The sequence below is a fragment of the Mesoplodon mirus genome (assembly GCF_964341445.2).
Source record: "Mesoplodon mirus genome assembly, chromosome: 7".
NCBI lineage: Eukaryota > Metazoa > Chordata > Mammalia > Artiodactyla > Ziphiidae > Mesoplodon > Mesoplodon mirus.
In genome coordinates, this window is record NC_138983.1 from 115,043,824 (window position 1) to 115,070,356 (window position 26,533).

The 26,533-nt window shown below is 36.3% G+C and overlaps 1 protein-coding gene across 5 annotated transcripts in view; it reads left to right on the forward strand.

Annotated features, from left to right (window-relative positions):
* Window positions 1-26,533, forward strand: part of CWF19L2 (CWF19 like cell cycle control factor 2) — a 208,314-nt gene that overhangs the window by 12,341 nt on the left and 169,440 nt on the right. For all 5 annotated transcript variants that reach the window (XM_082627372.1, XM_082627375.1, XM_082627373.1 and 2 more), the window contains exons 4-5: window positions 9,929-10,039; window positions 10,796-10,915. In XM_082627372.1, the coding sequence (XP_082483498.1) occupies window positions 9,929-10,039; window positions 10,796-10,915 (231 nt within the window). The remainder of the gene's footprint in view (window positions 1-9,928; window positions 10,040-10,795; window positions 10,916-26,533) is intronic.

A 26,533-nucleotide genomic window follows, 5' to 3' on the forward strand; every position in this document is an offset into this window, starting at 1 on the left:
TTATCTTTTACCTACATTGTTCCTAATGAGAAAAATTTGCAGTCATGTTTATCCCTTTCTCTCTGTATATATTTCTTTCTGCTCTGAATGCTTTTAAAATTTTTTCTTTATCATTTTTTTTAGCAAATCAATTATGATGTTTGATATTGTTTTCTTTGTCTTTATCATGCCTTGGGTTCATTGTGCTTTTTTTATTTATGAGTTCATAGTTTCCATCAAATTTGAAACTTTCTGGCTATTATTTCATGAAATGTTTTTTGTGTCCCCTCTTATTCTGCTAGTATCCTTAATTCTGTCCCATAAGTCACTGAGCCTTTATTTACTTTTGTTCTAGCCTTTTCTGTTCTTCAGTTTGGATAAATTTTACTGTTGCATTTTAGGTTCAAGTTCACTAGCCTTTTCTTTTGTAGCATCTAGTTGGCTGTTATCCCCAGTCATTAAGGTTTTCATTTCAGTTATTGTATTTTTCATCATTAGATATTTCACTTGGGTCTTTTTTATATCTTCATTTTGACTTCTATTTGTTCATGCTTTCCTTTCCTTGGGCATATTTATAATAGCGGTGTCAAAATCCTAGTTTGCTATGTCATTATCTCTTTAGTTCTTGTTCTGTTTTGATTAACAGATTTCTTTTCTTGTCTTTGGGTCACATTTTCCTGCTTTGAATGTCTAGTAATTTCTAATTAGATGCTGAACCTTGTGAAAGTTATATTGTGACTACTGGATTTGTTGTCTTCCTTGAAAGGTTCTTGAGTTTTCTTTTGGCGGGGAGTAGGTTACTTGTGTATTAGCTTAATACTTTTCAAAGGCTGGTGTTTAAGTTATGTTTGTGTGCATCTAGAGTAGCCATTACTTCTAAGACATGCTAAGGCGTGCCTTTGTGGTTTCTCTGCTGATTGCCCTCGGTATTCAAGGAGATTTCTCTATTCTGGTTGGTGGGAACTAGAATGTCTTCTAGCCCTTTGTGAGCTCTGGGGATTTCTCAGCTCATAACACTCTTAATAATTGTTCCTTCCATGATAATTATTCTTTGTCTATCCTTGTGGACTTGCATCCTAAGAATGTTCAGTTTGGTATTCAGTTAAAGACTACAGGGGTCTCTTATATAGTTTTCTGGAGTTCTTTTTTTGTGTAGCTCCCTTTTCGTGGATGCTCTATCTCAGCCATCACAAAGTAAAAATTCTGTTTTCTTATCTCAGTGAGATTGTCATATTGGGCTTGAGTTACCCTGCCTTGTGCCATGGTCTAGAAAGTACCACTAGGCAAAAAGCAGTAGAGTGTAATTGTAGCACTCACCTCGTTTGTTTGCCTTTTCTCAGGGATCATAGTCCTGCACAACTGAGATTCAATGTCTAAAAACAGTTGTTTCTTATATTTTTAATTTTATTTCCATTTCTGTATGTTTTTCTAGTTTGATGTAGCATTTATTTTTTCATGGCCAGTGCAGAAGTCTTCAAGTATCTTTGAGAAACATATATATTTATGTAGGTACTTTATATTTTAAATATAAAATGTGTGCATTTTATGTGTATTATGCAAATATAAGTACATGTATTTTATATACATATGTAATACTTAATATATATATATAAATAAATAAATAAATATATATATATATATAATATGTACATTTACATATGTTTTTATTGGTGGCACTTTTCTGTTTTGGTCCTGTATTTACGTTTTGACTGTTAGATGGGATTAGGAGTGTGGTTAATTATGATGACTATACATGAGAAGAAGAGTCCTGGGAGCTGTCTTAGGTCAAGAGGCACATTGATGGTTTATGAGTTCTTCAAGGTAGGATGGAGGATTGAAACAGCAGGAGAACTTAGGTCATAGCGTGGGGAGAGGGGAACATAAGTCATGCTGAAGTGGTGAGGTGAGTGAATAATAGTGAAAATTAGCAACAAAATTAATAGAAAGGGAATGGAGGCAGGAGAGTTGTACAGAATGGTCCAGTTGTTGTGTAAATGAAAAATGAGTACTAGCTGTATCACATATGCTTCTTTCATTCAGTACCTAGTATTTAATGCAGGCTGCTGCTTAAAGTTTCTGACTTGGGCTTTTGCAAGGGTGGATTGAGTTAATTTTAATGCACATTTATTGAATGCCAACTCTTTGCCAGGCATTTTATATACATGGGGAATGTGAATATATAGAGTTCAAACTTTTGGGGAACTCATTTTATAATTAAACAGACACATACTTCCAGTATGTAATCTCATGATGCCAAGGCATTTCAGGGTATTAAGGGAAGGAGGATTTCATATGCAGGTTTTGAGGAAATGATGCTTGAGTTGAGACTTAAAGGAGGAGTAAGAATCACCCTGGCATATAGAGGTGTGTGTGCACAAGGAATTGTGAGAGCAAGGCGTGGAAGTAGGAGATAACATGATATAAAAGTGTCTGTGTGTGCATGTGTGTTTATGTATGTATGTAGGTAAATACAACTATAAACAACTTAACAATATTAGATTATAAAACGAGGAGAATGAATGGAGATGAAATTGTAAGAGTTGAAAGGACTTTGTAAACCAAGAAGTTTGAATTTTTCAGTACGGAGTATATCATCAAATTAGGTTCATTTGTGTTATTAGAGAACCCCAAAATAGCCATTGGTTAATATAAAATATATAGAATATAAAAATAGTTAACTTTTCTTTTTTATTTTTCTGAATTTTATTTTTATTTTTTTATACAGCAGATTCTTATTAGTTATCTATTTTATACATATTAGTGTATATATGTCAATCCCAATCTCCCAATTTATCCCCTGCGCCCCCCCATTTGGTGTCCATACATTTGTTCTCTACATCTGTGTCTTTATTTCTGCCTTGGAAACCTGTTCATCTGTACCATTTCTCTAGGTTCTAAATATATGCATAAATGTAGGATATTTGTTTTTCTCTTTCTGACTTACTTCAATCTGTATGACAGTCTCTAGGTCCATCCATGTCTCTACAGATGACCCAATTTCATTCCTTTTTGTAGCTGAGTAATATTCCATTCCATTGTAGATATGTACCACATCTTCTCTATCCATTCATCTGTTGGGCATTAGGTTGCTTCCATGACCCGGCTATTGTAAATAGTGCTGCAGTGAACGTTGGGGTGCATGTGTCTTTTTGAATTATGGTTTTCTCTGGGTATATGCCCAGTAGTGGGATTGCTGGGTCATATGGTAATTTTATTTTGAGTTTTTTAAGGAACCTCCATACTGTTCTTCATAGTGGCTGTATCATTTTACCTTCCCATCAACAGTGCAAGAGCATTCCCTTTTCTCCACACCCTCTCCAGCATTTGTTGTTTGTAGATTTTCTGATGATGCCTGTTCTAACTGTTGTGAGATGATACCTCATAGTTTTAATTTGCATTTCTCTAATAATTAGTGATGTTGAGCAGATTTTCATGTGCCTCTTGGCCATCTGTATGTCTTTGGAAAAATGTCTATTTAGGTCTTCTGCACATTTTTTGATTGGCTTGTTTTTTTTAATATTGAGCTGCATGAGCTGTTTTCATATTTTGGAGATTAATCTTTTGTCAGTTGCTTCATTTGCAAATATTTTCTCCCATTCTGACTGTTGCCTTTTCCTCTGGTTTATGGTTTCCTTAGCTGTGCAAAAGATTTTAAGTTTAATTATGTCCCATTTGTTTATTTTTGGTTTTATTTTCATTATTCTAGGAGGTGGGTTGGAAAAGATCTTGCTGTTATTTATGTCACAGAGTGTTCCTCTTATGTTTTCCTCTAAGAGTTTTACAGTATTTAGTCTTACATTTAGGTTTTTAATCCATTTGGAGTTTATTTTTGTGTATGGTGTTAGGGAGTGCTCTAATTTCATTCTTCTACATGTAGCTGTCCAGTTTTCCCAGCACCACTTATTGAAGAGACTGTCTTTTCTCCATTGTATATCCTTGCCTCCTTTGTCATAGGTTAGTTGACCATAGGTGCATGGGTTTATCTGTGGGTTTTCTATCCTGTTCCACTGATCTAAATGTCTGTTTTTGTGCCAGTACCATATTGTCTTGATTACTGTAGCTTTGTAGTGTAGTGTGAAGTCAGGAAGTCTGATTCCTCCAGGTCCATTTTTTTTACCTCGAGATTGCTTTTGCTATTTGGGGTCTTTTGTGTCTCCATAAAAATTTTAAGATTTTTTTGTTCTAGTTCTGTAAAAAAATGCCATTGGTAATTTGATAGGGATTGCATGGAATCTGTAGATTGCTTTGGGTAGTATAGTCATGTTCACAGTATTGATTCTTCCAATCCAAGAACATGGTATATCTCTCTGTCTGTGTCATCTTTGATTTCTTTCATCAGTATCTTATAGTTTTCTGAGCACAGGTCTTTTACCTCCTTAGGTAGGTTTATTCCTAGGTATTTTATTCTTTTTGTTGCAGTGGTCAATGGAATTGTTTCCTCAATTTCTCTTTCTGATCTTTCATTGTTAGTGTATAGGAATGCAAGAGATTTCTGTGCATTAATTTTGTATCCTGCAACTTTACCAAATTCATTGATGAGTTCTAATAGTTTTCCTTCCGGTGGCATCTTTAGGATTTTATATGTATAGTATCATGTCGTCTGTAAACGGCGACAGCTTTACTTCTTCTTTCCCTATTTGTATTCCTTTTATTTCTTTTTCTTCTCTGAATGCCGTGGCTAGGACTTCCAAAACTATGTTGAATAAGTGTGGCAAGAGTGGACATCCTTGTCTTGGTCCTGATCTTAGAGGAAATCCTTTCAGTTTTTCACTGTTGAGAATGATGTTTGTCATATATGGCCTTTATTTTGAGGTAGTTTTCCTTTGTGCCCACTTTTTGGAGTTTTTATCATAAATGGGTGTTGAGCTTTGTCAGAAGCTTTTTCTGCATCTATTGAGATGATCATAGGGTTTTTATTCTTCAATTTGTTAGTATGGTGTATCACATTGATTGATTTGCATATATTGAAGAATCCTTGCATCCCTGGGATAAATCCCACTTAATCATGGTGTATGATCCTTTTAATGTGTTGTTGGATTCTATTTGCTAGCATTTTTTAAAGGGTTTTTGCATTTGCATCAGTGATATCGGTCCGTAATTTTCTTTTTTTTTGTAGTATCTTTAGTTTTGGTATCAGGGTGATGGTGGTCTCATAGAATGAGTTTGGGAGTGTTCCTTTTTCTGTAATTTTTTGGAAGAGTTTGAGAAGGATGAGTGTTAGCTCTTCTCTAAATGTTTGATAGAATTCACCTGTGAAACCCTCTGGTCCTGGACTTTTGTTTGTTGGGAGATTTTTAATCACAGTTTCAGTTTCATTACTTGTGACTGGTCTGTTTATGTTTTCTGTTTCTTCCTGCTTCAGTTTTGGAAGGTTATACCTTTCTAAGAATTCATCCATTTCTTCCAGGTTGTCCATTTTATTGGCACAGAGTTGCTTGTAGTAGTGTCTTATGATGCTTTATATTTCTGCGGTGTCTGTTGTAACTTCTCCTTTTTCACTTCTAATTTTATTGATTCGAGTTCTCTCCCTCTTTTTCTTGATGAGTCTGGCTAAAGGTTTATCAATTTTGTTTATCTTCTCAAAGAACCAGCTTTTAGTTTTATTGATCTTTGCTATTGTTTTCTTGGTTTCTGTTTCATTTATTTCCACTGTGATCTTTATGATTTGTTCTACGAACTTTGGGTTTTGTTTGTTCTTCTTTCTCTAGTTCCTTTAGGTGTAAGTTTAGATTGTTTATTTGAGATTTTTCTTGTTTCTTGAGTTAGGCTTGTATAGCTATAAACTTCCTTCTTAGAACTGCTTTTGCTACATCCCATAGGTTTAGGATCGTCATGTTTTCATTGTCATTTGTGTCTAGGTATTTTTTGATTTCCTCTTTGATTTCTTCAGTGACCTCTTTGTTATTTAATAATGTATTGTTTAGCCTCCACGTGTTTGTGTTTTTTACATTTTTTTCCCTGTAATCTATTTCTGATCACAGCATTGTGGTTGGAAAAGATGCTTGATATGATTTCTATTTTCTTAAATTTACTGAGGCTTGATTTGTGACCCAAGATGTGATCTATCCTGGAGAATGTTCCGTGTGTACTTGAGAAGAAAATATAATCTTTTTTTTGAATCGAATGTCCTATAATTATCAATTAAATCGAGTTGGTCTATTTTGTTGTTTAAAGCTTGTATTTCCTGATTAATATTCTGTCTGGGTGATCTGTCCATTGGTGTAAGTGAGGTGTTAAAATCCCCCACTATTATTGTGTTACTATCGATTTCCTCTTTTATAGCTGTTAGCATTTGCCTTATGTATTGAGGTACTCTTGTGGTGGGTGCATATATATTTATAATTTTTATATCTTCTTCTTGGATTGATCCCTTGATCATTTTATAGTGTCTCTCCTTGTCTCTTGTAACATTCTTTATTTTAAAGTCTAGTTTATCTGATTTGAGTATTGCTACTCCAGTTTTCTTCTGATTTTCATTTGCATAGAACGTCTTTTTCCATCCCCTCACTTTCAGTCCGTATGTGTCCCTAGTTCTGAAGTGGGTCTCTTGTAGACAGCATATATATGGGTCTTGTTTTTGTATCCATTCAGTAAGCCTTTGTCTTTTGGTTGGAGCATTTAATCCATTCACATTTAAGGTAATTATCGATATGTATGTTCCTGTTACCATTTTCTTAATTGTTTTTTGTTTGTTCTTGTTTTCTTCTATTTTGTTTCCCCCTTAGAGAAATTCCTTTAGCATTTCTTGTAGAGCTAGTTTGGTGTTGCTGAATTCTCTTAGCTTTTGCTTGTCTGTAAAGCTTTTGATTTCTCTGTTGAATATGAATGAGATTGTTGCTGGGGAATGTTGCTTGTAGGTTCTTCCCTTTCATCACTTTAAATATATCGTGCCACTCCCCTCTGCCTTGTAGAGTTTCTGTTGAGAAATCAGCTGTTAACCTTATGGGAGTTCCCTTGTATGTGAATTGTCATTTTTCTCTTCTTGCTTTTAATAAGTTTTCTTTGTCTTTAATTTTTGTCAGTTTGATTACTATGTGTCTTGGCGAGTTTCTCCTTGGGTTTCTCCTGCCTAGGACTCTCTGCGCTTCCTGGACTTGGGCGGCTATTTTCTTTCCCGTGTTAGGGAAGTTTTCTACTATAATCTCTTCTGATATTTTCTCGGGTCCTTTTTCTCTCTCCTGTCCTTCTGGGACCTCTATAATATGAATGTGGGTTTGTTTAATGTTGTCCCAGAGGTCTTTTAGGCTGTCCTCATTTCTTTTCATTCTTTTTTCTTTATTCTCTTCTGCGGCAGTGAATTCCACCATCTGTCTTCCCGGTTACTTATCTGTTTTTCTGCCTCAGTTATTCTGCTGTTGATTCCTTCTAGTGTATTTTTCATTTTAGTCATTGTATTGTTCATTTCTGTTTGTTTGTTTTTTCATTCTTCTAGGTGTTTGTTCTTTAATTCTTCTAGGTCTTTGTTAAACATTTTTTGCATCTTCTCGATATTTGCCTCCATTCTTTTTCTGATGTCCTGGATCATTTTCACTATCATTATTCTGAATTCTTTTTCTGGAAGATTGCCTATCTCCACTTCTTTAGTTGTTTTTCTGGGGTTTTATCTTGTTCCTTCATTTGGTACTTAATCCTCTGCCTTTTTATCTTGTCCATCTTTCTGTGAATGTGGTTTTCGTTACACAGGCTGCAGGATTGTGGTTCTTCTTCTGCGGTCTGCCCTCTGGTGAGTGAGTCTGTCTAAGAGGCTTGTGTGTTTCCTGATGGGAGGGACTGGTGGTGGGTAGATCTCAGTGTTGCTCTGGTAGGCAAAGCTCAGTAAAACTTTAATCTTCTTTTCTGCTGTTGGGTGAGTTCCTTCCCTGTTGGTTGTTTGGCCTGAGGCGACCCAACACTGTAGGTTAAAGGCTCTTTGGTGGGGCTAATGGTGGAATCTGGGAGGGCTTACACCAAGGAGTACTTCCTAGAACTTCTGCTGCCAGTGTCCTTGTTCCTGCAGTGAGCCACAGCTGTCCTCCGCCTCTGCAGGAGACCCTCCAACACTGGCAGGTAGGTCTAGTTCAGTCTAGACCCATGCTCCTTCCCCATGGGTCATTATGCACCCAGTACTTTGTGTGTGCCCTCCAAGAGTGGAGTCTCTGTTTCCCCCAGTCCTGTTGAAGTCCTGCAATCAAATCCCACTAGCCTTCAAAGTCTGATTCTCTGGGAATTCCTCCTGTTGCCATACTCCCAGGTTGGGAAGCCTGACACGGGGCTCAGGACCTTCACTCCAGTTGGTGGACTTCTGTGGTATAATTGTTCTCCAGTTTTGAGTCACCCACCTAGTGGTTATGGGGTTTGATTTTATTGTGATCGCGCCCCTCCTACCATCTCATTGCACCCTCTTCTTTGTCTTTGGATGTGGGGTATCTTTTTTGGTGAGTTCCAGTGTTCTCCTGTCAATGATTGTTGAGCTGTTAGTTGTGATTCCAGTGCTCTCGCTAGAGGGAGTGAGCGCACGTCCTTCTACTCTGCCATCTTGAGCCAATCTCTTAACTTTTCTTTCATATAGAAGAAATCAAGTAGGCAATTTAGTGTGGCCTTCTGGGACCAAGTCTTCTAGTTTTGTTCCTCCATTGTCTTTAAAAAGTACCTCTTAGTCTAGGTAACAGGAACGAGGATGCCCTCTTTTTTGTAACTTCCAGAAAGTCCTACATAGTACTTTCATTTCCACCTTACTGGAGACTTGATTAAGGTTTCACTCTCCAGCAAGGGAGGCACATTACATCTCCAAATAAAATTGGGTTCTATTGGTAGGAAAGAAAAGGCGTAACAGTCGTCTTTATGACAGGGAGTCAAAGAAGTGGAGTACTGTGGTCAGATACGCCTTTTATAATACTCTAAAGGTTTTTAGGGTGGGGGTTGGAGAATGAAAGGGAGCAGGAAAGAATAGGGTTTTGGAGACCAATTTGGTTTTTCCAGTTGTCTAAGTGAGAGATAAGCAGGTCTGATCTAGGGCTGCTGCTTTAAGAATGGGGAGGAAGGAGTATATATTTATTGGGACTCTTGGTTGTAGGTAGCAGAAACCAAACTTAAATTGGTTTAACCACCCTCCCCCCCACAAGGGGAGGGATTTATTATTAGAACACAAAAGTCTCATAGGACATATAGGAATGCACCTGGGTTTTAGGAACAGCTCAAACTAGAGTCATGAAAGCTTTTATGAATCTTCTTACCATCTTCCTTTTTTTCCCCTCTCAGTTCTATTTTTGCTTTTCTTGATATAGATAAATTTTTCCTGAATTCTGTGCCTCATGACAGAAATGGTCTCTGCCAATGCCTTTCGAGTTCTCCTTTGTTATAGAGTAAACCATTTAGCCTTGGTTTCAAATTCCTGCAGAGTGACTATGATTGAAATTAATTGGTTCAGGTGCCTACCTCTGAAACAGTCAGCTGTGGCCAGGGGTGGAGGTGAACTCCCATGATAATCATTTGATGTTTACTGTAGTTGAGAAATCTTTTGGAAATGACAGCCGTAGGTTTAGATGGGAGGAGTAAGGTGATCCTGAGATTTCTGACTTGGGTAAGTGGGTGGTTGGTGATGCCAGGTATCTCAATTCAAATATATAGAAGAAGGATCAAGTATTGTGGAAGTAGATGCTGGGTTCACTTTTTGTTCTTACTGCGTTCAGCATGGCATTTAAATATTGTAGGCAGTTGTTTAAATCACAGAAACTTTGGGTGGATAAATTAGAAAGATATCAGTATAATTGTGGTAGTTTAAGTCATGAGAATGGATTTAATGTCCCAAGTGGAATGTCTAGAGATTAAAAAGTATAGTTGGCGAAGACTTGAAACCCAAACAAAGTTGATATTTAAGGGTTGAGAAAAGGAGGAAGAGTGGACCCACACAGAGTTTTTATACGCAAGTATGTAAATTTGAGAATTCTACTTATATGTTAAATATTCTTAGAGCTCTGAAGATGAGTGGGTTGAGGCTGTTCCCACCCACACTTCTGGCAAGGAAAAGGCCTGGAAGGTGAAAGATGAAAAGTCAGAAAAAGAAGACAACCAAGTTATTCAGGTAAGCAGCCTGATTTTAAACAAAGAAGCGTCAACTTACAAGAGTAGATGAATGTTAAAATGAAAGATGATTGTAATTTAGTCAGAAGAAAAACTAGACTTTGTAAACAGTATACTTTTATGAGTAATTTTAGCAATAATGCTGTTTGCTGATCCTTTTCACTCCCCTTCTTCTCCTGTGGGAAAGTTAGCATTTATCCCTATTCTAGTCCCTCAGAGGGTTTCCTACCTCTGGTTGTTGATAAGGAAGTGGCACTTTTCCCCTTATGTACTTGAAATTTTGTATTGTTACATCTATCTGACTTTTCTACAGCGAGTAGAGTTCAGTCACAGGTTTTCTTTCCCTTCACTTCATGCCATAATTTTCTTAGCAATGCTTATAGTTGAATAGTTCACAAATTTTGGGTTATAGTTCATACGCCTGAGGAAGAGTGCTATATTTACACTGTTAGCAACAGTGAAGAAAGAAAGGTGAAAAGAACTATGTTTGAGTGCCTGTTGTATATCCGGCATTGGGCTAGATGCCTTAAGTCAGTTTTCTTGTTAACTCCTTAAAACATTCCTGAAAGGTAGGTATTTTAACCCATTTTTACAGGGGAGAGAAAAAGGCTTAGAGAGACTAAGAGACTTGCTTTAAGTTATACAGCCATGTGGGATTTAATCCAGGTTTGAGTGCCTCCAGAATCTCTAATTTATTGTTAAGTGTTTAGTGTTGTTCTAATCAATTTAGATAGAAGTGACTTCTTTTTCTTAACAGAGGGATGAATGGATGACTGTTGATTTTATGTCTGTTAAAACTGTGTCATCATTATCACTCAAAGCTGAAAAGGAAACTATAAGGAAAATAGAGCAAGAGAAAACCCAAGCACTTGAACAGGTAAGAGAACATTTAAAATGCTTTAACTTTCTGATTTGCCTTTAACTGATACACATTTATGTAAATGCAGTTTTACTTGTAAGATATTATTTTTTTGTGGTATTTAATAAATCAGTGGGAACAACTATGAAATGTGATATGTTCTTTTAATTTTTTTTTGTAGGAAGTGAGTTTAAATGTATATTATATTTATAAATCTAGGGCATATATGGTTGAGTACAGAATTTGGTTTACAGCTGAAAATCTTCAAGGTGAGAATTTAAAGCATTCTTGAGTTGGTAGTGCCTTGAAATGATTGGCAGAAATAACTACCAGTCCTTTCTAAAGGATGACACTGTCAATTTAGGCCTCACAGGTCTCCCAGAAGCAAGTTCTATGGCATTTAAGGTCGTAATCTAAAATCATACTGTACATGAAAATGTAACAATAGTCCATGAATGAGAGTCATCTGAAACAATAAACAACAGAATCAGGCTCATAAAACCTTTATCTTTTGGAATATTTAATAGCTTGTATAGTAATAGTAGGTATAGAAAATATGAATAAGGGTTAAAAGTTTAATAAGAAGGCAGATTTGAAAAAGAGCCAATATTAGAAATGAAAAACATTAGAGTTGAAATTAGAAACTTGTAAAATGGTGAAACAACAAACTGAATACAGCTGAAGACAGAATTAGTGAACAGGAAGATAGTCTTTAAGAATTTAGACTATCAAATTCAAGAATTTGAATGCAACATAGAGGCACAAATAAATGAAAATTATGAAAGAGTGATCATGAAGTCCTATGATCAATGTTTTGTGTTTTTGTTTCTTCCCCAGTTTGATTTTAATTCTGAAAATGTTGGTGTGGTAAACTGTATTGACTTTATAATTAAGTAGCTGCCCATTTGGAACTTCGGGGCCAGACGTTTTTGGAATATCTTTGCTAAGTTCTGTTTTGTCTCTGAGTTAGACCTGAGGAAGTTAGGGGGAAAGTACCAAAGGGGTGTAACCAGTGGGTAGTAGAGCAAGAAAGAGGAGCTGCATGAAGTCAGGAAGTTGATTTTACCCATTGTGATTACATGCTTTCTTCTGAAATCATGCTCTGCTGTTTGTGGGCATGAATGGTCTGGTATGTTCAGGTATCCCTGGCTTATGATCTTAGGTTTTGCACGTATTCGTCTGTTCTCTATATCAAACAACGGAATGTAGTAAACTCTTGAGTATCTTTAATACATTGAAATAGTGATTAGTTTTTCTTAGAAATACTGTTACAGAAAACCACCTTTCCTTTCCTAAGAAGCTATAGTACTTTGTCATGCTTATCTTACCAACTTTCCAGCATTGAATTACAGCTTTTCTAATTAATATAATCTTTTCTTACAAATTCTTATATAAACTTCTCTGATTCAAGTAAGTCAGTGTCTGTTGATTTGCTCATTTGCTTATGCAGTTTTTGTCTTTTTTTTTTTTTTGCATCTATATCATCTTTTCCATTCCTGCTGCTGCTCCTAGTTTAAATGCCATTTGTTAGTTGTATGTCTTCACCTCTTTGTCTCATTTATATCATCTTTACTGGAGCTGAGTTAATATATGAAGTGAACTGAAGACAGCCCCTGGAACTAAGAACCAGTTAACGTTAAATATTATTATGGTTCAGGCCCTAATTTACTCTTGCCTGGGCAGTTACAATAACGTTTTTGTTTTTCAGCATCCTGCAACTGATGTCAGACTAACTTTTTCAAAGTATAGCTTTTGTCATGTTGTTATTCTGTTTAGAAATCTTCAGTGATTGAAGTTAAGGGGAATGTGTCTTTGCTGTTTATAGTATTTCCTTTTCCGTGGATGAAGCTCTGCTAGTGGTGTTTCATGCCACCCTCCTTTCTCATTCTGTCCTTGAGGATATGAAGTACATTTTCTACTAGAAAATTTGCAAAGAATAAACTGGGCATACTTGGCGTAGCCCTGCCTTTCCTGCTTATGGAACAGACTGCTTGCAGAGATTGTGTGGGGAATGATATGAAGTGGGGGGTTGGTTCAGTGCATTCTATACCTGGGAAAATCTGCCTCATTATGGGGTTCAGTTAACAGATGCATTTGTTGTTCACTGAAAGAAAAATTCCAATTTAGCCTTTATTAGCAATAAAGGTAATTTTTGTCTTTTATTTCTTATGCTTTTTTTATGTTTCTTAACTTGCTCAGAGCCTAGATTGAAAAGAAAGGTGCTATATTTATTATTCTCTTTTAAAGACCACAAAATGCTGCCTGCAAATAGAGTCCAAACACATTCGATTGGACTCTTTCCTTTGGGTGATCTGCATCTCAACCAAAATAGTTTAATTAATTTCTGTTGTATTTCTCTGCAAATTCCTGTCTCTGAATTTTTGTTCATCTGGATTTTTCTAAGTACATGCCCTCTATCCCTGTATGACTGCATCCTGTTTATCCTTCAAGGCCTAACTTGATATATATGATGAAATTCTTATTATTTTGCTTGATTGAAATAAATCTCTGCTTCCTTTATGTTCCCATAGCACTTTATTTGTTCCTTTACTGTATAGTACTTGTAGTTTTCTATAAAGCACTATAGTTTAATAGTCTTATCCTGTTTCCCTTATGAGATTATAAACTTTTTGGGAAACTGTAGGTGCTTCTTTTTTTTTTTTTTTGTATATTTGAAATTTTACAGTATTCTTTTACCAATGAGTTTATTTTGCTGCTCTGTAAATGCCTGGATTTAGTCCTGATGTATGATAACCTGTAGTAATTTTTGATTTTTGCTTAGGTAAGAATTCAGATTATTGTGTACAGAAGTAAATCATTTAGACTAATGAGTGAGACAAGCCAGTTTTCAAACATCCATATATTTTCTTTCTTCAAATGATGGTTACAGTTTTTATTTTTATAATAAGTCTTTAAAAGTTTTATTGTATTTTTAATTTAATCTAATTTTTTTATTGAAGTATGGTTGATATACAGTATTAGTTTCAGGTGTGCACCTTAGTGATTCAATATTTTTATAGATTATACTCCATTTAAAGTTATTATAAAACAATGGCTGTAATTCCCTGTGCTGTACAATATATCCTTGTAGTTTATTTACTTTATACATAGTAGTTTGTACATCTTAATCCCCTACCCCTGTTGAGCCCCTTGACCTTACCTTTCCTCACTGGTGACCACTAGTTCTATCTGTGAGTCTGTTTTGTTATATATTCATTTTATTCCACATATAAGTAATAACTACAGTATTTGGCTTATTTCACTAAGCATAAAATCCCGTAGGTCTGTCCATATTGTTGCAAATGGCAGAATTTCATTTATTTTTATGGTTGAGAAATATTCCTCTGTGTGTGTGTGTGTGTGTATGTATCACAACTTGTTTATTCATTCATCTATTGATGGATACTTAGGTTGCTTCCATATCTTGGCTGTTGTGAATAATTCTATGCACATTGGGTGCATATCTTTTTGAATTAGTCTTTTCATTTTCTTTGAATATGTACCTCAGGAGTGGAATTTTTGGATCATATGGTAGTTCTATTTTTAGTTTTTTGAGGAAAGTTCTTATTGTTTTCCATAGTGGCTGTACCAATTTACATTCCTACTAGGAATATGCTAGGATTCTCTTTTCTCCACGTCACCAACATGTTATTTGTGGTCTTTTTGATGATGGCCGTTCTGACAGGTGTGAGGTGGTACCTCATTGTGGTTTTGATTTGCAATTCCTTGATGATTAGTGAAGTTGAGAATCTTTTCATGTGCCTGTTGGCCATATGTATGTTTTCTTTGGAAAAATGTCAATTCAGGTCTCTGCCCATTTTTTTAATTGTGTTGTTTTTTTGATAGTGAGTTGTATGAGCTGTTTATATATTTTGAACATTAACCCCTTATCAGAAATATCATTTGCAAATATTTTCTCCCATTCAATAGGTTGTCTTTCCTTTTGTTGATGGTTTCCTTTGCAGTGTCAAAGCTTTTAAGTTTAATTAGGTTCCATTTGTTTATTCTGGTTTTTTTTTCCTTTACCTGAGGTGACAGATCCAGAAAAATTCTGCTACAATTTATTGGAAAGAGTGTTTTGCCTATGTTTTCTTCGAGATTTCTGGTTTCTGTTCTTACATTTAGGTCTTCAATCCATTTTGAGTTTATTCTTTGTATATGGTGTTAGAGAATGTTCTAATTTCATTCTTTTACATATAGTTGTCCATTGTCCTAGCACCACTTACAGCAGAGACTGTTTTTCTCCATTGTATATTCTTGTCTCCTTTGTCATAGGTCAATTGAACCACCAGTGTGTGCATTCATTTCTTAGCTGCCTATTCTGTTCTATTGATCTATGTGTGTGTTTTTGTGCCAGTACCATACTGTTTGGATTACTACAGCTTTGTAGTAATGTCTAAAGTGAGGGAGCATGATACCTCCAGCTTTGTTCTTTTTTCTCAAGATTGTCTTGGCTATTTGGGGTCTTTTGTTGTTCCATATAAATTTTAGGGTTATTTATTCTAAATCTTTGAAAAATGTCTTGGGTATTTTGATAGGGATTGCTTTGGGTAGTATGGACATTATAATAGCATTCTAACAATTTGTGAACATGGTATATCTTTCTGTTTCTTTTATCGTCTTTAATTTCCTTCATGTTTGTTATATAGTTTTCAGAGTATAGGTCCTTTACCTCCTTGGTTAAGTTTATTCCGAGGTATTTTATTCTTTTTTTGGGGGGTGGGTACGCGGGCCTCTCACTGTTGTGGAGCACAGGCTCCGGACGTGCAGGCTCAGTGGCCATGGCTCATGGGCCCAGCCGCTCCGCAGCATGTGGGATCTTCCTGTATTGGGGCACGAACCTGCATCCCCTGCATCGGCAGGCGGACCCTCAACCACTGCGCCACCAGGGAAGCCCTTTTATTCTTTTTTGATTCAATTGTAAATGGGTTTTTTTCCCTTGAATTCTCTTTCTGATAATTCATCACTAGTATTAAGAAAAGCAACAGATTTTGGTATGCCAGTCTGTATTCTGAACTTTTATAAAATTTATTTCTTAGTTTTAATAGTTTTCTGGTGAAGACTTTAGGGTTTTCTATATATAGTATCATGTCATGGGCAAATAGTGTCAGTTTTACTTCTTCCTTTTCAATTTTGATGCCTTTTATTTCTTTCTCTTGTCTGATTGATGTGGTTAGGTCTTCCAATACTGTGTTGAATGAAAGTGGGGAGACTGGGCAACACTGTCTTGACCCTGATTTTATTTTTTTTTTATACTTGATTTAATGAAAAAAATTTTTATTGGAGTATAATTGCTTTACAATGTTGTGTTAGTTTCTGCTGCAGAACAAAGTGAATCAGCTATATGTATACATATATTCCCTCCCTCTTGAGCCTCCCTCCAACCCCCGCCCCATCCCACCCATCTAGGTCATCACAGAGCACCGAGCTGAGCTCCCTGTGCTATACAGCAGCTTCCCACTAGCTATTTACTTTACACATGGTAGTGTATAAAGGTCAGTGCCACTCTCTCAATTTGTCCCACTCTCCCCTTCCCCCACATGTCCAGAAGTCCATTCTCTACATCTATGTTTCTTTTCCTGCCCTGGAAATAGGTTCTTCAGTACCATTTTTCTAGATTCCATATATATGCCTTAATGTACAGTATTTGTTTTTCTCTTTCTGACTTAACTTCACTCTGTATGACAGACTCTAGGATCATCCTCATCAATAAAAATGACCCAATTTTTTCTTTTTTATGGCTGAGTAATATTCCATTGTATATATGCACCACATCTTCTTTATCCATTCATCTGTCGATGGACATTTAGGTTGCTTCCATGTCCTGGCTATTGTAAATAGTGCTGCAGTGAACATTGTGGTACATATATCTTTTGAATTATGGTTTTCTCAGGGTATATGTCCAGTAGTTGGATTGCCGGGTCATATGGTAGTTTTATTTTTACTTTTTTAAGGAACCTCCATTCCGTTCTCCAAAGTGGCTGTATCAGTTTATGTTCTCACTAGCAGTGCAAGAGGGTTCCCTTTTCTCCACACCCTCTCCAGCATTTATTGTTTGTAGATTTCTTGATAATGGCCATTCTGACTGGTGTGAGGTGATACCTCATAGTAGTTTTGATTTGCATTTTTCTAATAATTAGTGACGTTGAGCATCTTTGCATGTGTTTGTTGGCCAATTGTATGTCTTCTTTAGGTAAATGTCTATTTAGGTATTTGACCCATTGTTGGGTTGGGTTGTTTTCCTGATATTTAGCCATATGAGCTGTGTGTATATTTTGGAGATTAGTCCTTTGTCACTTGCTTCGTTTGCAAATATTTTCTCCATTCTGAGGGTTGTCTTTTCATCTTGTTTATGGCTTCACTTGCTGTGCAAAACTTTTAAGTTTCATTAGGTCCCATTTATTTACTTTTGTTTTTATTTTCATTACTCTAGGAGATGAGTCAAAAAGGATCTTGTTGTGATTTAAGTCAAAGAGTGTTCTTCCTATGTTTTCTTCTAAGAGTTTTATAGTGTCTAGCCTTACATTTAGATCTTTAATGCATTTTGAGTTTATTTTTGTGTATTAGGTTAAGGAGTGTTCTAATTTCATTCTTTTACATGTTGCTGTCCAGTTTCCCCTGCACCATTTATTGAAGAGACTGTCTTTTCTCCATTGTATATTCTTGTCTCCTTTGTCAAAGGTCAGGTGGCTGTAACTGTGTGGGTTTATCTCTGAGCTTTCTTTTCTGTTCCATTGATCTATATTTCTGTTTTTGTGTCAGTACCATACTGTCTTGATTACTGTAGCTTTGTAGTGTAGTCTGAAGTGAGGGATCCTGATTCCTCCAGTTCCATTTTCTTTCTGAAGATTGTTTTGGCTGTTTGGGGTCTTTTGTGTTTCCATACAAATTGTAAAATTTTTCCTGTAATTCTGTTCAAAATGCCATTGGTAATTTGATAGGGATTGCATTGAATCTGTAGATTGCTTTGGGTAGTATAGTCATTTTAACAGCGTTGAGTCTTCCAGTCCAAGAACATGGATCTCTCCATTTGTTTGTGTCATTTCTTATTTCTTTAATCAGTGTCCTACAGTTCTCTGCATACAAGTCTTTTGCCGCCTCAGGTAGGTTTATTCCTAGGTATTTTATTCTTTTTGTTGCAGTGGTAAATGGGATTTTTTCCTTTATTTCTCTTTCTGATTTTTCAGTGTTAGTATGTAGTAATGCAAGAGATTTCTGTATTAATTTTGTGTTCTTTGCCTTTACTAAATTCATTGATTAACTCTAGTAGTTTTCTGGTGACATCTTTAGGATTTTCCAAGTATAGTATCATGTCATTTGCAAACAATGACAGTTGTACTTCTTCATTTCCAGTTTGAATTCCAGTTTGTATTCCTTTTATTTCTTTTTCTTCTCTGATTGCTGTGGCTAGGAATTTCAAAACTATGTTGAATAATAGTGGTGAGAGTGGGCATGCTTGTTACTGATGTTAGAGGAAATGCTTTCAGTTTTTCACCATTGAGAATAATGTTTGCTGTGGGTTTGTCATATATGGCCTTCATTATGTTGAGGTAGGTTCTCTCTAAGCCCACTTTGTGGAGAGTTTTTATCATAAATCGGTGTTGAATTTTGTCTAAAGCTTTTTCTGCATCTGTTGAGATTATCATATGGTTTTTATCCTTCAGTTTGTTAAATGGTGTATCACATTGTGTGATTTGTGTATATTGAAGAATCCTTGCATCCCTGGGATAAATCTCACTTGATCATGGTGTATGATCCTTTTAATGTCTTGCTGGATTCTGTTTGCTAGTAGTTTGTTGAGGATTTTTATATCTATGTTCATCAGTGGTATTGACCTGTAATCTTTTCTGTGTGATATCTTTGTCTGGTTTTGGTATCAGGGTGATGGTGGCCTCGTAGAATGAGTTTGGGAGTGTTCCTCCCTCTGCGATTTTTGGGAAGAGTTTTAAAAGTATAGGTGTTAGCTCTTTTCTAAATCTTTGTTAGAATTTGCCTGTGAAGCCATTTGGCCCTGATCTTTTGTTTGTTGGGAGTTTTTAAATCACAGTTTCAATTTCAGTACTTGTGATTGGTCTGCTTATATTTTCTGTTTCTTCCTGGTTCCGTTTTGGAAGGGTGTACCTTTCTAAGAATTTGTCGGTTATTTCCAGGTTGTCCATTTTTTGGCATATAGTTGCTTGTAGTAGTCTCTTAACAATATTGTATTTCTGTGGTGATAGTTGTAACTTCTTTTTCATTTCTAATTTTATTGATTTGAGTTCTCTCTCTTTTTTTCTTGATGAGTCTGGCTAATGGTTTATCAATTTTGTTTATCTTCTTAAAGAACCAGCTTTTAGTTTCATTGATTTTTGCTATTGTTTTCATTGTTCTATTTCATTTATTTCTGCTCTGATTTTTATGATTTCTTTCCTTCTGTTAACCTAGGGTTTTATTTGTTCTTCTTTTCCTAGTTGATTTATGTGTAAGATAAGTTTGTTTATTTGAGATTTTTCTTGTTTCTTGAGGTAGGATTTATTGGTATAAACTTCCCTCTTAGAATGGCTTTTGCTGCCTCCCATAGATTTTATGTCCTTGTGCTTTCATTGCCATTTGTCTCTAGGTATTTTTTGATTTCCTCTTTGATTTTTTTCAGTGATCTCTTGGTTATTTAGTAGCACATTGTATAGCTTCCGTGTGTTTGTGTTTTTTACAGTTTTTTCCCTATAATTGATAGCTAATCTCATATTGTTGTCCAGAAAGATGCTTGATATGATTTCAGTTTTCTAAAATTTATTGAGGCTTGATTTGTGACCCAAGATGTGATATATCCTGTAGAAAGTTCCGTGTGCACTTAAGAATAAAGTTATTCTGCTTTTGGATTGAATGTCCTGTAGATATCAATTAAGTTCATCTGGTCTAATGTGTCATTTAAGGCTTCTGTGTCCTTGTTAATTTTCTTTCTGGTTGATTTGTCCATTGGTGTAAGTGTAAAGTCCCCCACTATTATTGTGTTACTGTTGATTTCCCCTTTTATGGCTGTTAGCATTTGCGTTATGTATTGAGGTGCTTCTATGTTGGGTGCATAAATAGAATTGTTATGTCTTCCTCTTGGATTTATCACTGAATCACTATGTAGTGTCCTTCTTTGCCTCCTGTAATAGTTTTATTTTACAGTCTCTTTTATTTGATATGAATATTGGTACTCCAGCTTTCTTTTGATTTCCATTTGCATGGAGTATCTTTTTCTATCCCCTCACTTTCAGTCTGCATGTGTCCTTATGTCTGAAGTGGGTCTCTTGTAGACAACACGTATAAGGGTCTTGTTTTTGTATCCATTCAGGCTGTCAGTGTCTTTTGGTTGGAGGATTTAACCCATTTACATTTAAAGTAATATGTATGTTTTTATTACCATATTTTTAATTGTTTTGACTTTGTTTTTGTAGGTATTTTCCTTCTCTTGTGTTTCCTGCCTAGAACAGTTCCTTTAGCATTTGTCATAAAGCTTGTTTGGTGGTGCTGAATTCTCTTAACTTTTGCTTGTCTGTAAGGCTTTTGATTTCTCCATTGCATCTGAATGAGATCCTTGCTGGATAGAGTAATATTGGTTGTATGTTTTTCCCTTTCATCAATTTAAATATATCTTGCCTCTCCCTTCTGGCCTGCAGAGTTTATGCTGAAAGATCAGCTATTAACCTTATGGGAATTCCCTTTTATATTTTTTGTTCCTTTTCCGTTGCTGCTTTTAATATTTTTCGTTGTGTTAATTTTTGTTAGTTTGATTAATATGTGACTCGGCATGTTTCTCCTTGGATTTATCTTGTATGGGACTCTGCGTTTCCTGGACTTGACTGACTGTTTCCTTTCCCATGTTAGGTTTTTGTCTATAATCTCTTCAAATATTTTCTCAGACCATTTCACTTTCTCTTCTCATTCTGGGACCCCTATAATTCAAATGCTGGTGTGCTAAATGTTGTCCCAGTGGTCTCTGAGACTGTCCTCAGTTCTTTTCATTGTTCTTTCTTTATTCTGCTTTGTGGCAGTTATTTCTACCATTCTTTTTTTTGTTTTGTTTTGAGCATGTCTATTGGAGTATAATTGCTTTGCAATGGTGTGTTAGTTTTTGCTGTATTTCCACCATTCTGTCTTTCAGCTCACTTATCCGTTCTTCTGTCTCAGTTATTCTGCTATTGATTCCTTCTAGTGTATTTTTAATTTCAGTTATTGTGTTGTTCATCACTGATTGTTTGTTTTTTAGTTCTTCTAGGTACTTGTTAAACATTTCTTGCATCTTCTCGATCCTTTCTATTTCCGAGATTTTGGATCATCTCTACTATCATTACTCTGAATTCTTTTCAGATAGATTGCCTATTTCCTCTTCATGTATTTGGTCTTGTGGGTTTTTACCTTGCTCCTTCATCTGCAAGATATTTCTCTGTTTTCTTATTTTGTTTAACTTACTGTGTTTGAGGTCTCCTTTCCGCAGAGTTCCTCTTTCTTCTGGTTTCTGCCCCCAGTGGGTGAGGTTTGGCCAGTGGCTTGTGTAGACTTCTTGGTGGGAGGGCTGGTGCCTGTGTTCTGGTGGGTGGAGTTGAGTCCTTTCTATCTGTTGGGAAGGGCCATGTCATGTGGTGTGTTTGGGGTGTCTGTGAGCTTAGTACAACTTTAGGCAGCCTGTCTGCTGATGGGTGAGTATGTGTTCCTGTTTTGCTTGTTGTTTGGTGTGAGGCAACTAGCTCTAGGGGCTGCAAGCAGTTGGGTGGAGCTGGGTCTTGAATTCAGATAGAGACCTCCATGAGAGCTTTTGCTGATTAATATTTTCTGGGTCTGGGAATTCTCAGGCAGTCCAGTACCCTGGACTCTGTCCTCTTCCCCCAGATGCTCAGGCCCAACTTTTGTTCGGGGAGCCAAGACCCCACAAGCAGCTTGTCATGGATTAAAGAAAAAAAAAGAGACAAACAAAACCCCAAATGGTAAAAGCAAAATCAAATGAGCAAAAACAAAGAAACAAACACACACACAGACAAACACAGAAGAAACAAAAACAGAACCAAAGAAAACAGAAAACAAGAGAATAACCAAAGAATCCCAAAATGAAATTAAACAATTAAAAACAAAACTAACAAAAACAAAAAAAACAAAATCAAAGCAGAGTGCCAACTGAACAGTAAAGCAAAGAAAACAAAACAGACAAAAATGATTCAAAAAAAAAGAAATGGGTACAAAACCCACAGAACAGGAGAGCAAAGGGAAAATGGAAATACAAAAAAATTTAAAAAATATATTAAAAAACGATGAAGAAGTACAGAACAACAGAAAAGCAAAGTAAAAGTAGAAATATAAGAAGATCAAAAGTATGTTAAAAAAAAACCTTTGAGACTAAATAGAAGTAAAAATAAAAAAAAAACCCAAACCAACAGCAACAACAACAAAGAAAAAAAAAAAAAACAGATTTAACAACAGAATGAATCAAAACTGAGTAAAATTAATAGTAATAATAATGTTTTCCTGGGGTCTCAGCTGTTATTGTCCTTGCTGTCAGCTACAGCCCACCTCTGCCTCCTCAGGAGACCCTCCAATGCCTCTATGATGGTCTCTGGACCTGCTTGGGCCCTGTGGGGGCAGCTGAGACTCTGATCTGGCCCCACTCGTGTGTGCTTGCCCCCAAAGTCCACAGCTGCCAGTGCTAGACCGTTTTCATTTGTGGGAATACTCATTGTCCTTTCAGATATTCCATAGGCACAGTACCTACTTAGCTGATTATGGGGATTTAATTTGCCACTTGTGCAACTGATGGAAAGATTTTTGTTGTTCTTTTTTAGTTGCCCCACCCCTGGGGCTCAGCTGTCTTTTTATCCCCATCTATGTGTGTGGGCCACCCACAGGAGTCTGCTCCCGAGGCTTCCCTGGAGCAGTTGGGTCTGTCCCGGTGAGGACAGGGCACGGAGGTGGCACGGCTACTTGGATAGTGGGAGCCCCGGCGGCGCCAGGTGCATGGGGAAGCTGGCGGCCATGGGCGCAAGAGATATGGCCCTAGTGGGAATCTTTTCTAGTGCCCAGTGGCATGTGTGCGAGGGCCAGCCCTGGCCAGTCTTTTTTTAGCGCCTGGCGGCAGGTGTGCAAGGGCTAGCCCTCTCTGGGGTTTTTGTAGTGCCCAGCATCAGGCACATGAGGGCCAGCCCTGGCAGGGCCTTTTGTATTGCCTGGTGCTAGGCACTGGCGTGTGGGGAGAGACTGGCTACAATGGTGGCTCCACCCCCTCCATGTGACTCAGCAGTAACGCCCTGCTTCCATGGCATTCCAGTTTTCCTCCATAGGCATTCTCTGTTGCCATTTCCTCCCTCCTGTTCCCTCAGGCCATCTCCCCACAGCCAACAGCAGTTCTTGCCCCGGGTTTGCTCTCCAATCCCCATGCTCCAGCTCCCAGCCCCCAGCCCCCATGTGCACTGTTGGACACACATCCCAATCTGGGGCACTTAGGGCCACGGTACAGACTGTCTGTGTAGTTTTCACTCTGTCCCATCTGCTAAGGTCGGTCGCTTCACCCTCCACTGACAGCCTCAAATTCTTCCCTTCTCTCCTAACTGTTTTCCTCATTGGTGAAGGGGATTCTCCGGATAAGGGAATTTCTCTCCTGCTTCAGCTCCCACCACTGGCATGCAGGTCCTGTCCCACTTCCTCTCCTCCTTCTCCCTTCTTTCTTTCTTCCTACACAGTTCTGCAGGGATCTTTATAGTCCTTTCTGGTGTCTGAGGTCTTCTGCTAGTGTATAGCTGGTGTTCTGTGAGAATTGTTGCATCTATAAATGTATTCCTGATGCATCCATGGAGAGAGAGGAACTCCACATCCTCCTACTCCTCCACTGTCTTTGAACCCCTTTGTTCCTGATTTTAGAGGAAAAGCTTTCAGCTTTTCATCATCAAGTATGAGGTTAGCTGTGGATTTGTCACAAATGGTCTTTATTATGTTGAGATATTTTCCCTCTATACCAACTTTGCTGAGTTTTTGTCACCAAAGGACGTTGAATTTTGTCAAATGCTTTTAGTGTGTCTGTTGAGATGATCATGTGATTTTTTTTCCTCCTTTTGTTAATGTGGTGTATCATATTGATTGGTTTGCAAATATTGAACCATCCCTGGAATAAATCTCACTTGATCATTATGTATGATCCTTTTTATATATTATTGAATATGGTTTGCTGATATTTTCTTGAGGATATTTGGATCTTCATTCATCGGAGATATTCACCTGTAATTTCTTTTTTTTTTTGGTAGTGTCTTTGTTTTATTTTAGTATCAGGGTAATTAGCGTTGGCCTCATAGAATTAATTTGGGAATGTTCCCTCTTCTTCAGTTTTTTGGAGGAGTTTGAGATATTAGATATTATAGATGTTAGTTCTTTTATATATGTTTGGTAGACTTCTCCCAGGAGTGGATTTGTTCCTGAACTTCTGTTTGCTGAGAGTTTTTTAAAGTACAAATTCAGTTTTGCTACTAGTGATCTTTCTGTTCATATGGTCTATTTTGTCCTGATTCAGTCTTGTAAGTTTTTATGTTTATAGAAGTTTGTTGATTTCTTCTAGGTTGTCCAATTTGTTGGCATATTAATTGTTCATAGTATTCTGTTTTGATATTTTTGTATCTCTGTGATAGCTGTTGTTATTTTTCCTCTTTCATTTCTTATTTTGTTTATTTGGGTCCTCTCTTTTTTTCTTGATGAATCTGCCTAAAGGCGTATCAGTTTTGTTTATCTTTTCAAAAGATCAACTCTTGGTTTCATTGGTCTTTTCTATTTTTTTTCTTTTTTGTTCTTTGTTTTATTTATTTCCTCTCTGATTTTAATTGCTTTCTTCTTTCTGCTTTTGTTTGTTCTTCTTTTTCTAATTCCGTTGGATGGTAGGTTAGGTTGTTGATGAGATTTTTCTTGTTTCTTGAGGTTGGCCTTTTACTGCTATAAACTTACCTTTAGAACTACTTTTGCTGTGTAGCACAGATTTTGGAAAGTTGTGTTATTTTCATTTGTGTAGAGGTTTTGTTTGATTTCCACTTTGATTTCTTCATTGACCCATTGGTTTTTCTTTTAGTAGCATATTATTGTCTCCACATTTTGTGTTTTTTCCATTTTTCTTCCTGTTAATTGATTTCTAGTTTCATGCCTTGTGGTTGGAAGAACTGCTTGATATAATTTCTGTCTTCTTAAATTAGTTGAGACTTATTTTTTGGCCTCCTATGTGATCTATTCTGGAAAACGTTCCATGTGAACTTGAAAAGAATGTGTATTCTACTGTTTTTGGATGGAATGTCCTGTAGATATCTACTAAGCCCCTCTGGTCCAAAGTATCATTTAAGGTTACTGTTTTATTGTTTTCCTGTCTGGATGATTTGTTAATTGATGTAAATGGGGTGTTAAAATCGTCTGCTATTATTTGTTATTGTCAATTTCTCCCTTTATGTCTGTTAATATTTTGTATATATATATATATATTTATTTATTTAGGTGCTCCTATATTAGGTGCATACATGTTAATGAGTGTTATCTCCTCTTCTTGCATTGAAATCCTTTTTGTTAATAATGCCCTTCTTTATCTTTTTTTATTGACTTTATTTTAAAATTTGTCTGAAATGAGTACTTCTACCCCTGCTTTCTTGTCATTTCCATTTGCATGAATTATTTTTTTCTATCCCTTCACTTTCAGTTTATGTGTTTGTCTTTATGTTTGCAGTGAGTCTCTTATAAGAAGCATTTAGATGGGTCTTGTTTTTTTTTTTTATCCAATCAGCTGCTCTGTGTCTTTTTATTGGATCATTTAGTCCATTTACATTTGAAGTGATTATTGATAGGTGTGTCCATTTTGTTACTTGTTTACTTGTTGGTTTTTCAGTTCTTCTTTGTTCTTTTCTTCTTTTAGTTCCTTCCCTTGGGATTTGATGATTTTCTTTAGTGGTATGCCTGTGTTCCTTTTTCTTTAGATTTTTTTGTATGTAGTACAGGTTTTCGATTTGCAGTTACCATATGGTTCATATATGTTGACCTATAACTATATTTACATGTTTTAAACTGGTAGTCATTTAAGTTCAAACACATTCTAAACGATTTACATTTTTCTAATCCTCTTCACCACATTTTGTGTTTTTAATGACGTATTTTACATATTCACATTTTCCCTTAACTGTTCCATTTACATTTGAAGTGATTATTGATAGGTGTGTCCATTTTGTTACTTGTTTACTTGTTGGTTTTTCAGTTCTTCTTTGTTCTTTTCTTCTTTTAGTTCCTTCCCTTGGGGTTTGATGATTTTCTTTAGTGGTATGCCTGTGTTCCTTTTTCTTTAGATTTTTTTGTATGTAGTACAGGTTTTCGATTTGCAGTTACCATATGGTTCATATATGTTGACCTATAACTATATTTACATGTTTTAAACTGGTAGTCATTTAAGTTCAAACACATTCTAAACGATTTACATTTTTCTAATCCTCTTCACCACATTTTGTGTTTTTAATGACGTATTTTACATATTCACATTTTCCCTTAACTGTTCATTGTAGATATAGTTGATTTCACAGTTTTTTGTCTTAATCTTAGTAAGAGCCTATTTAAGTGATTGAGCCATAGGCTTTACTATATATTTGCCTTTACTTGTGGGATTTTCACTTTCCCATA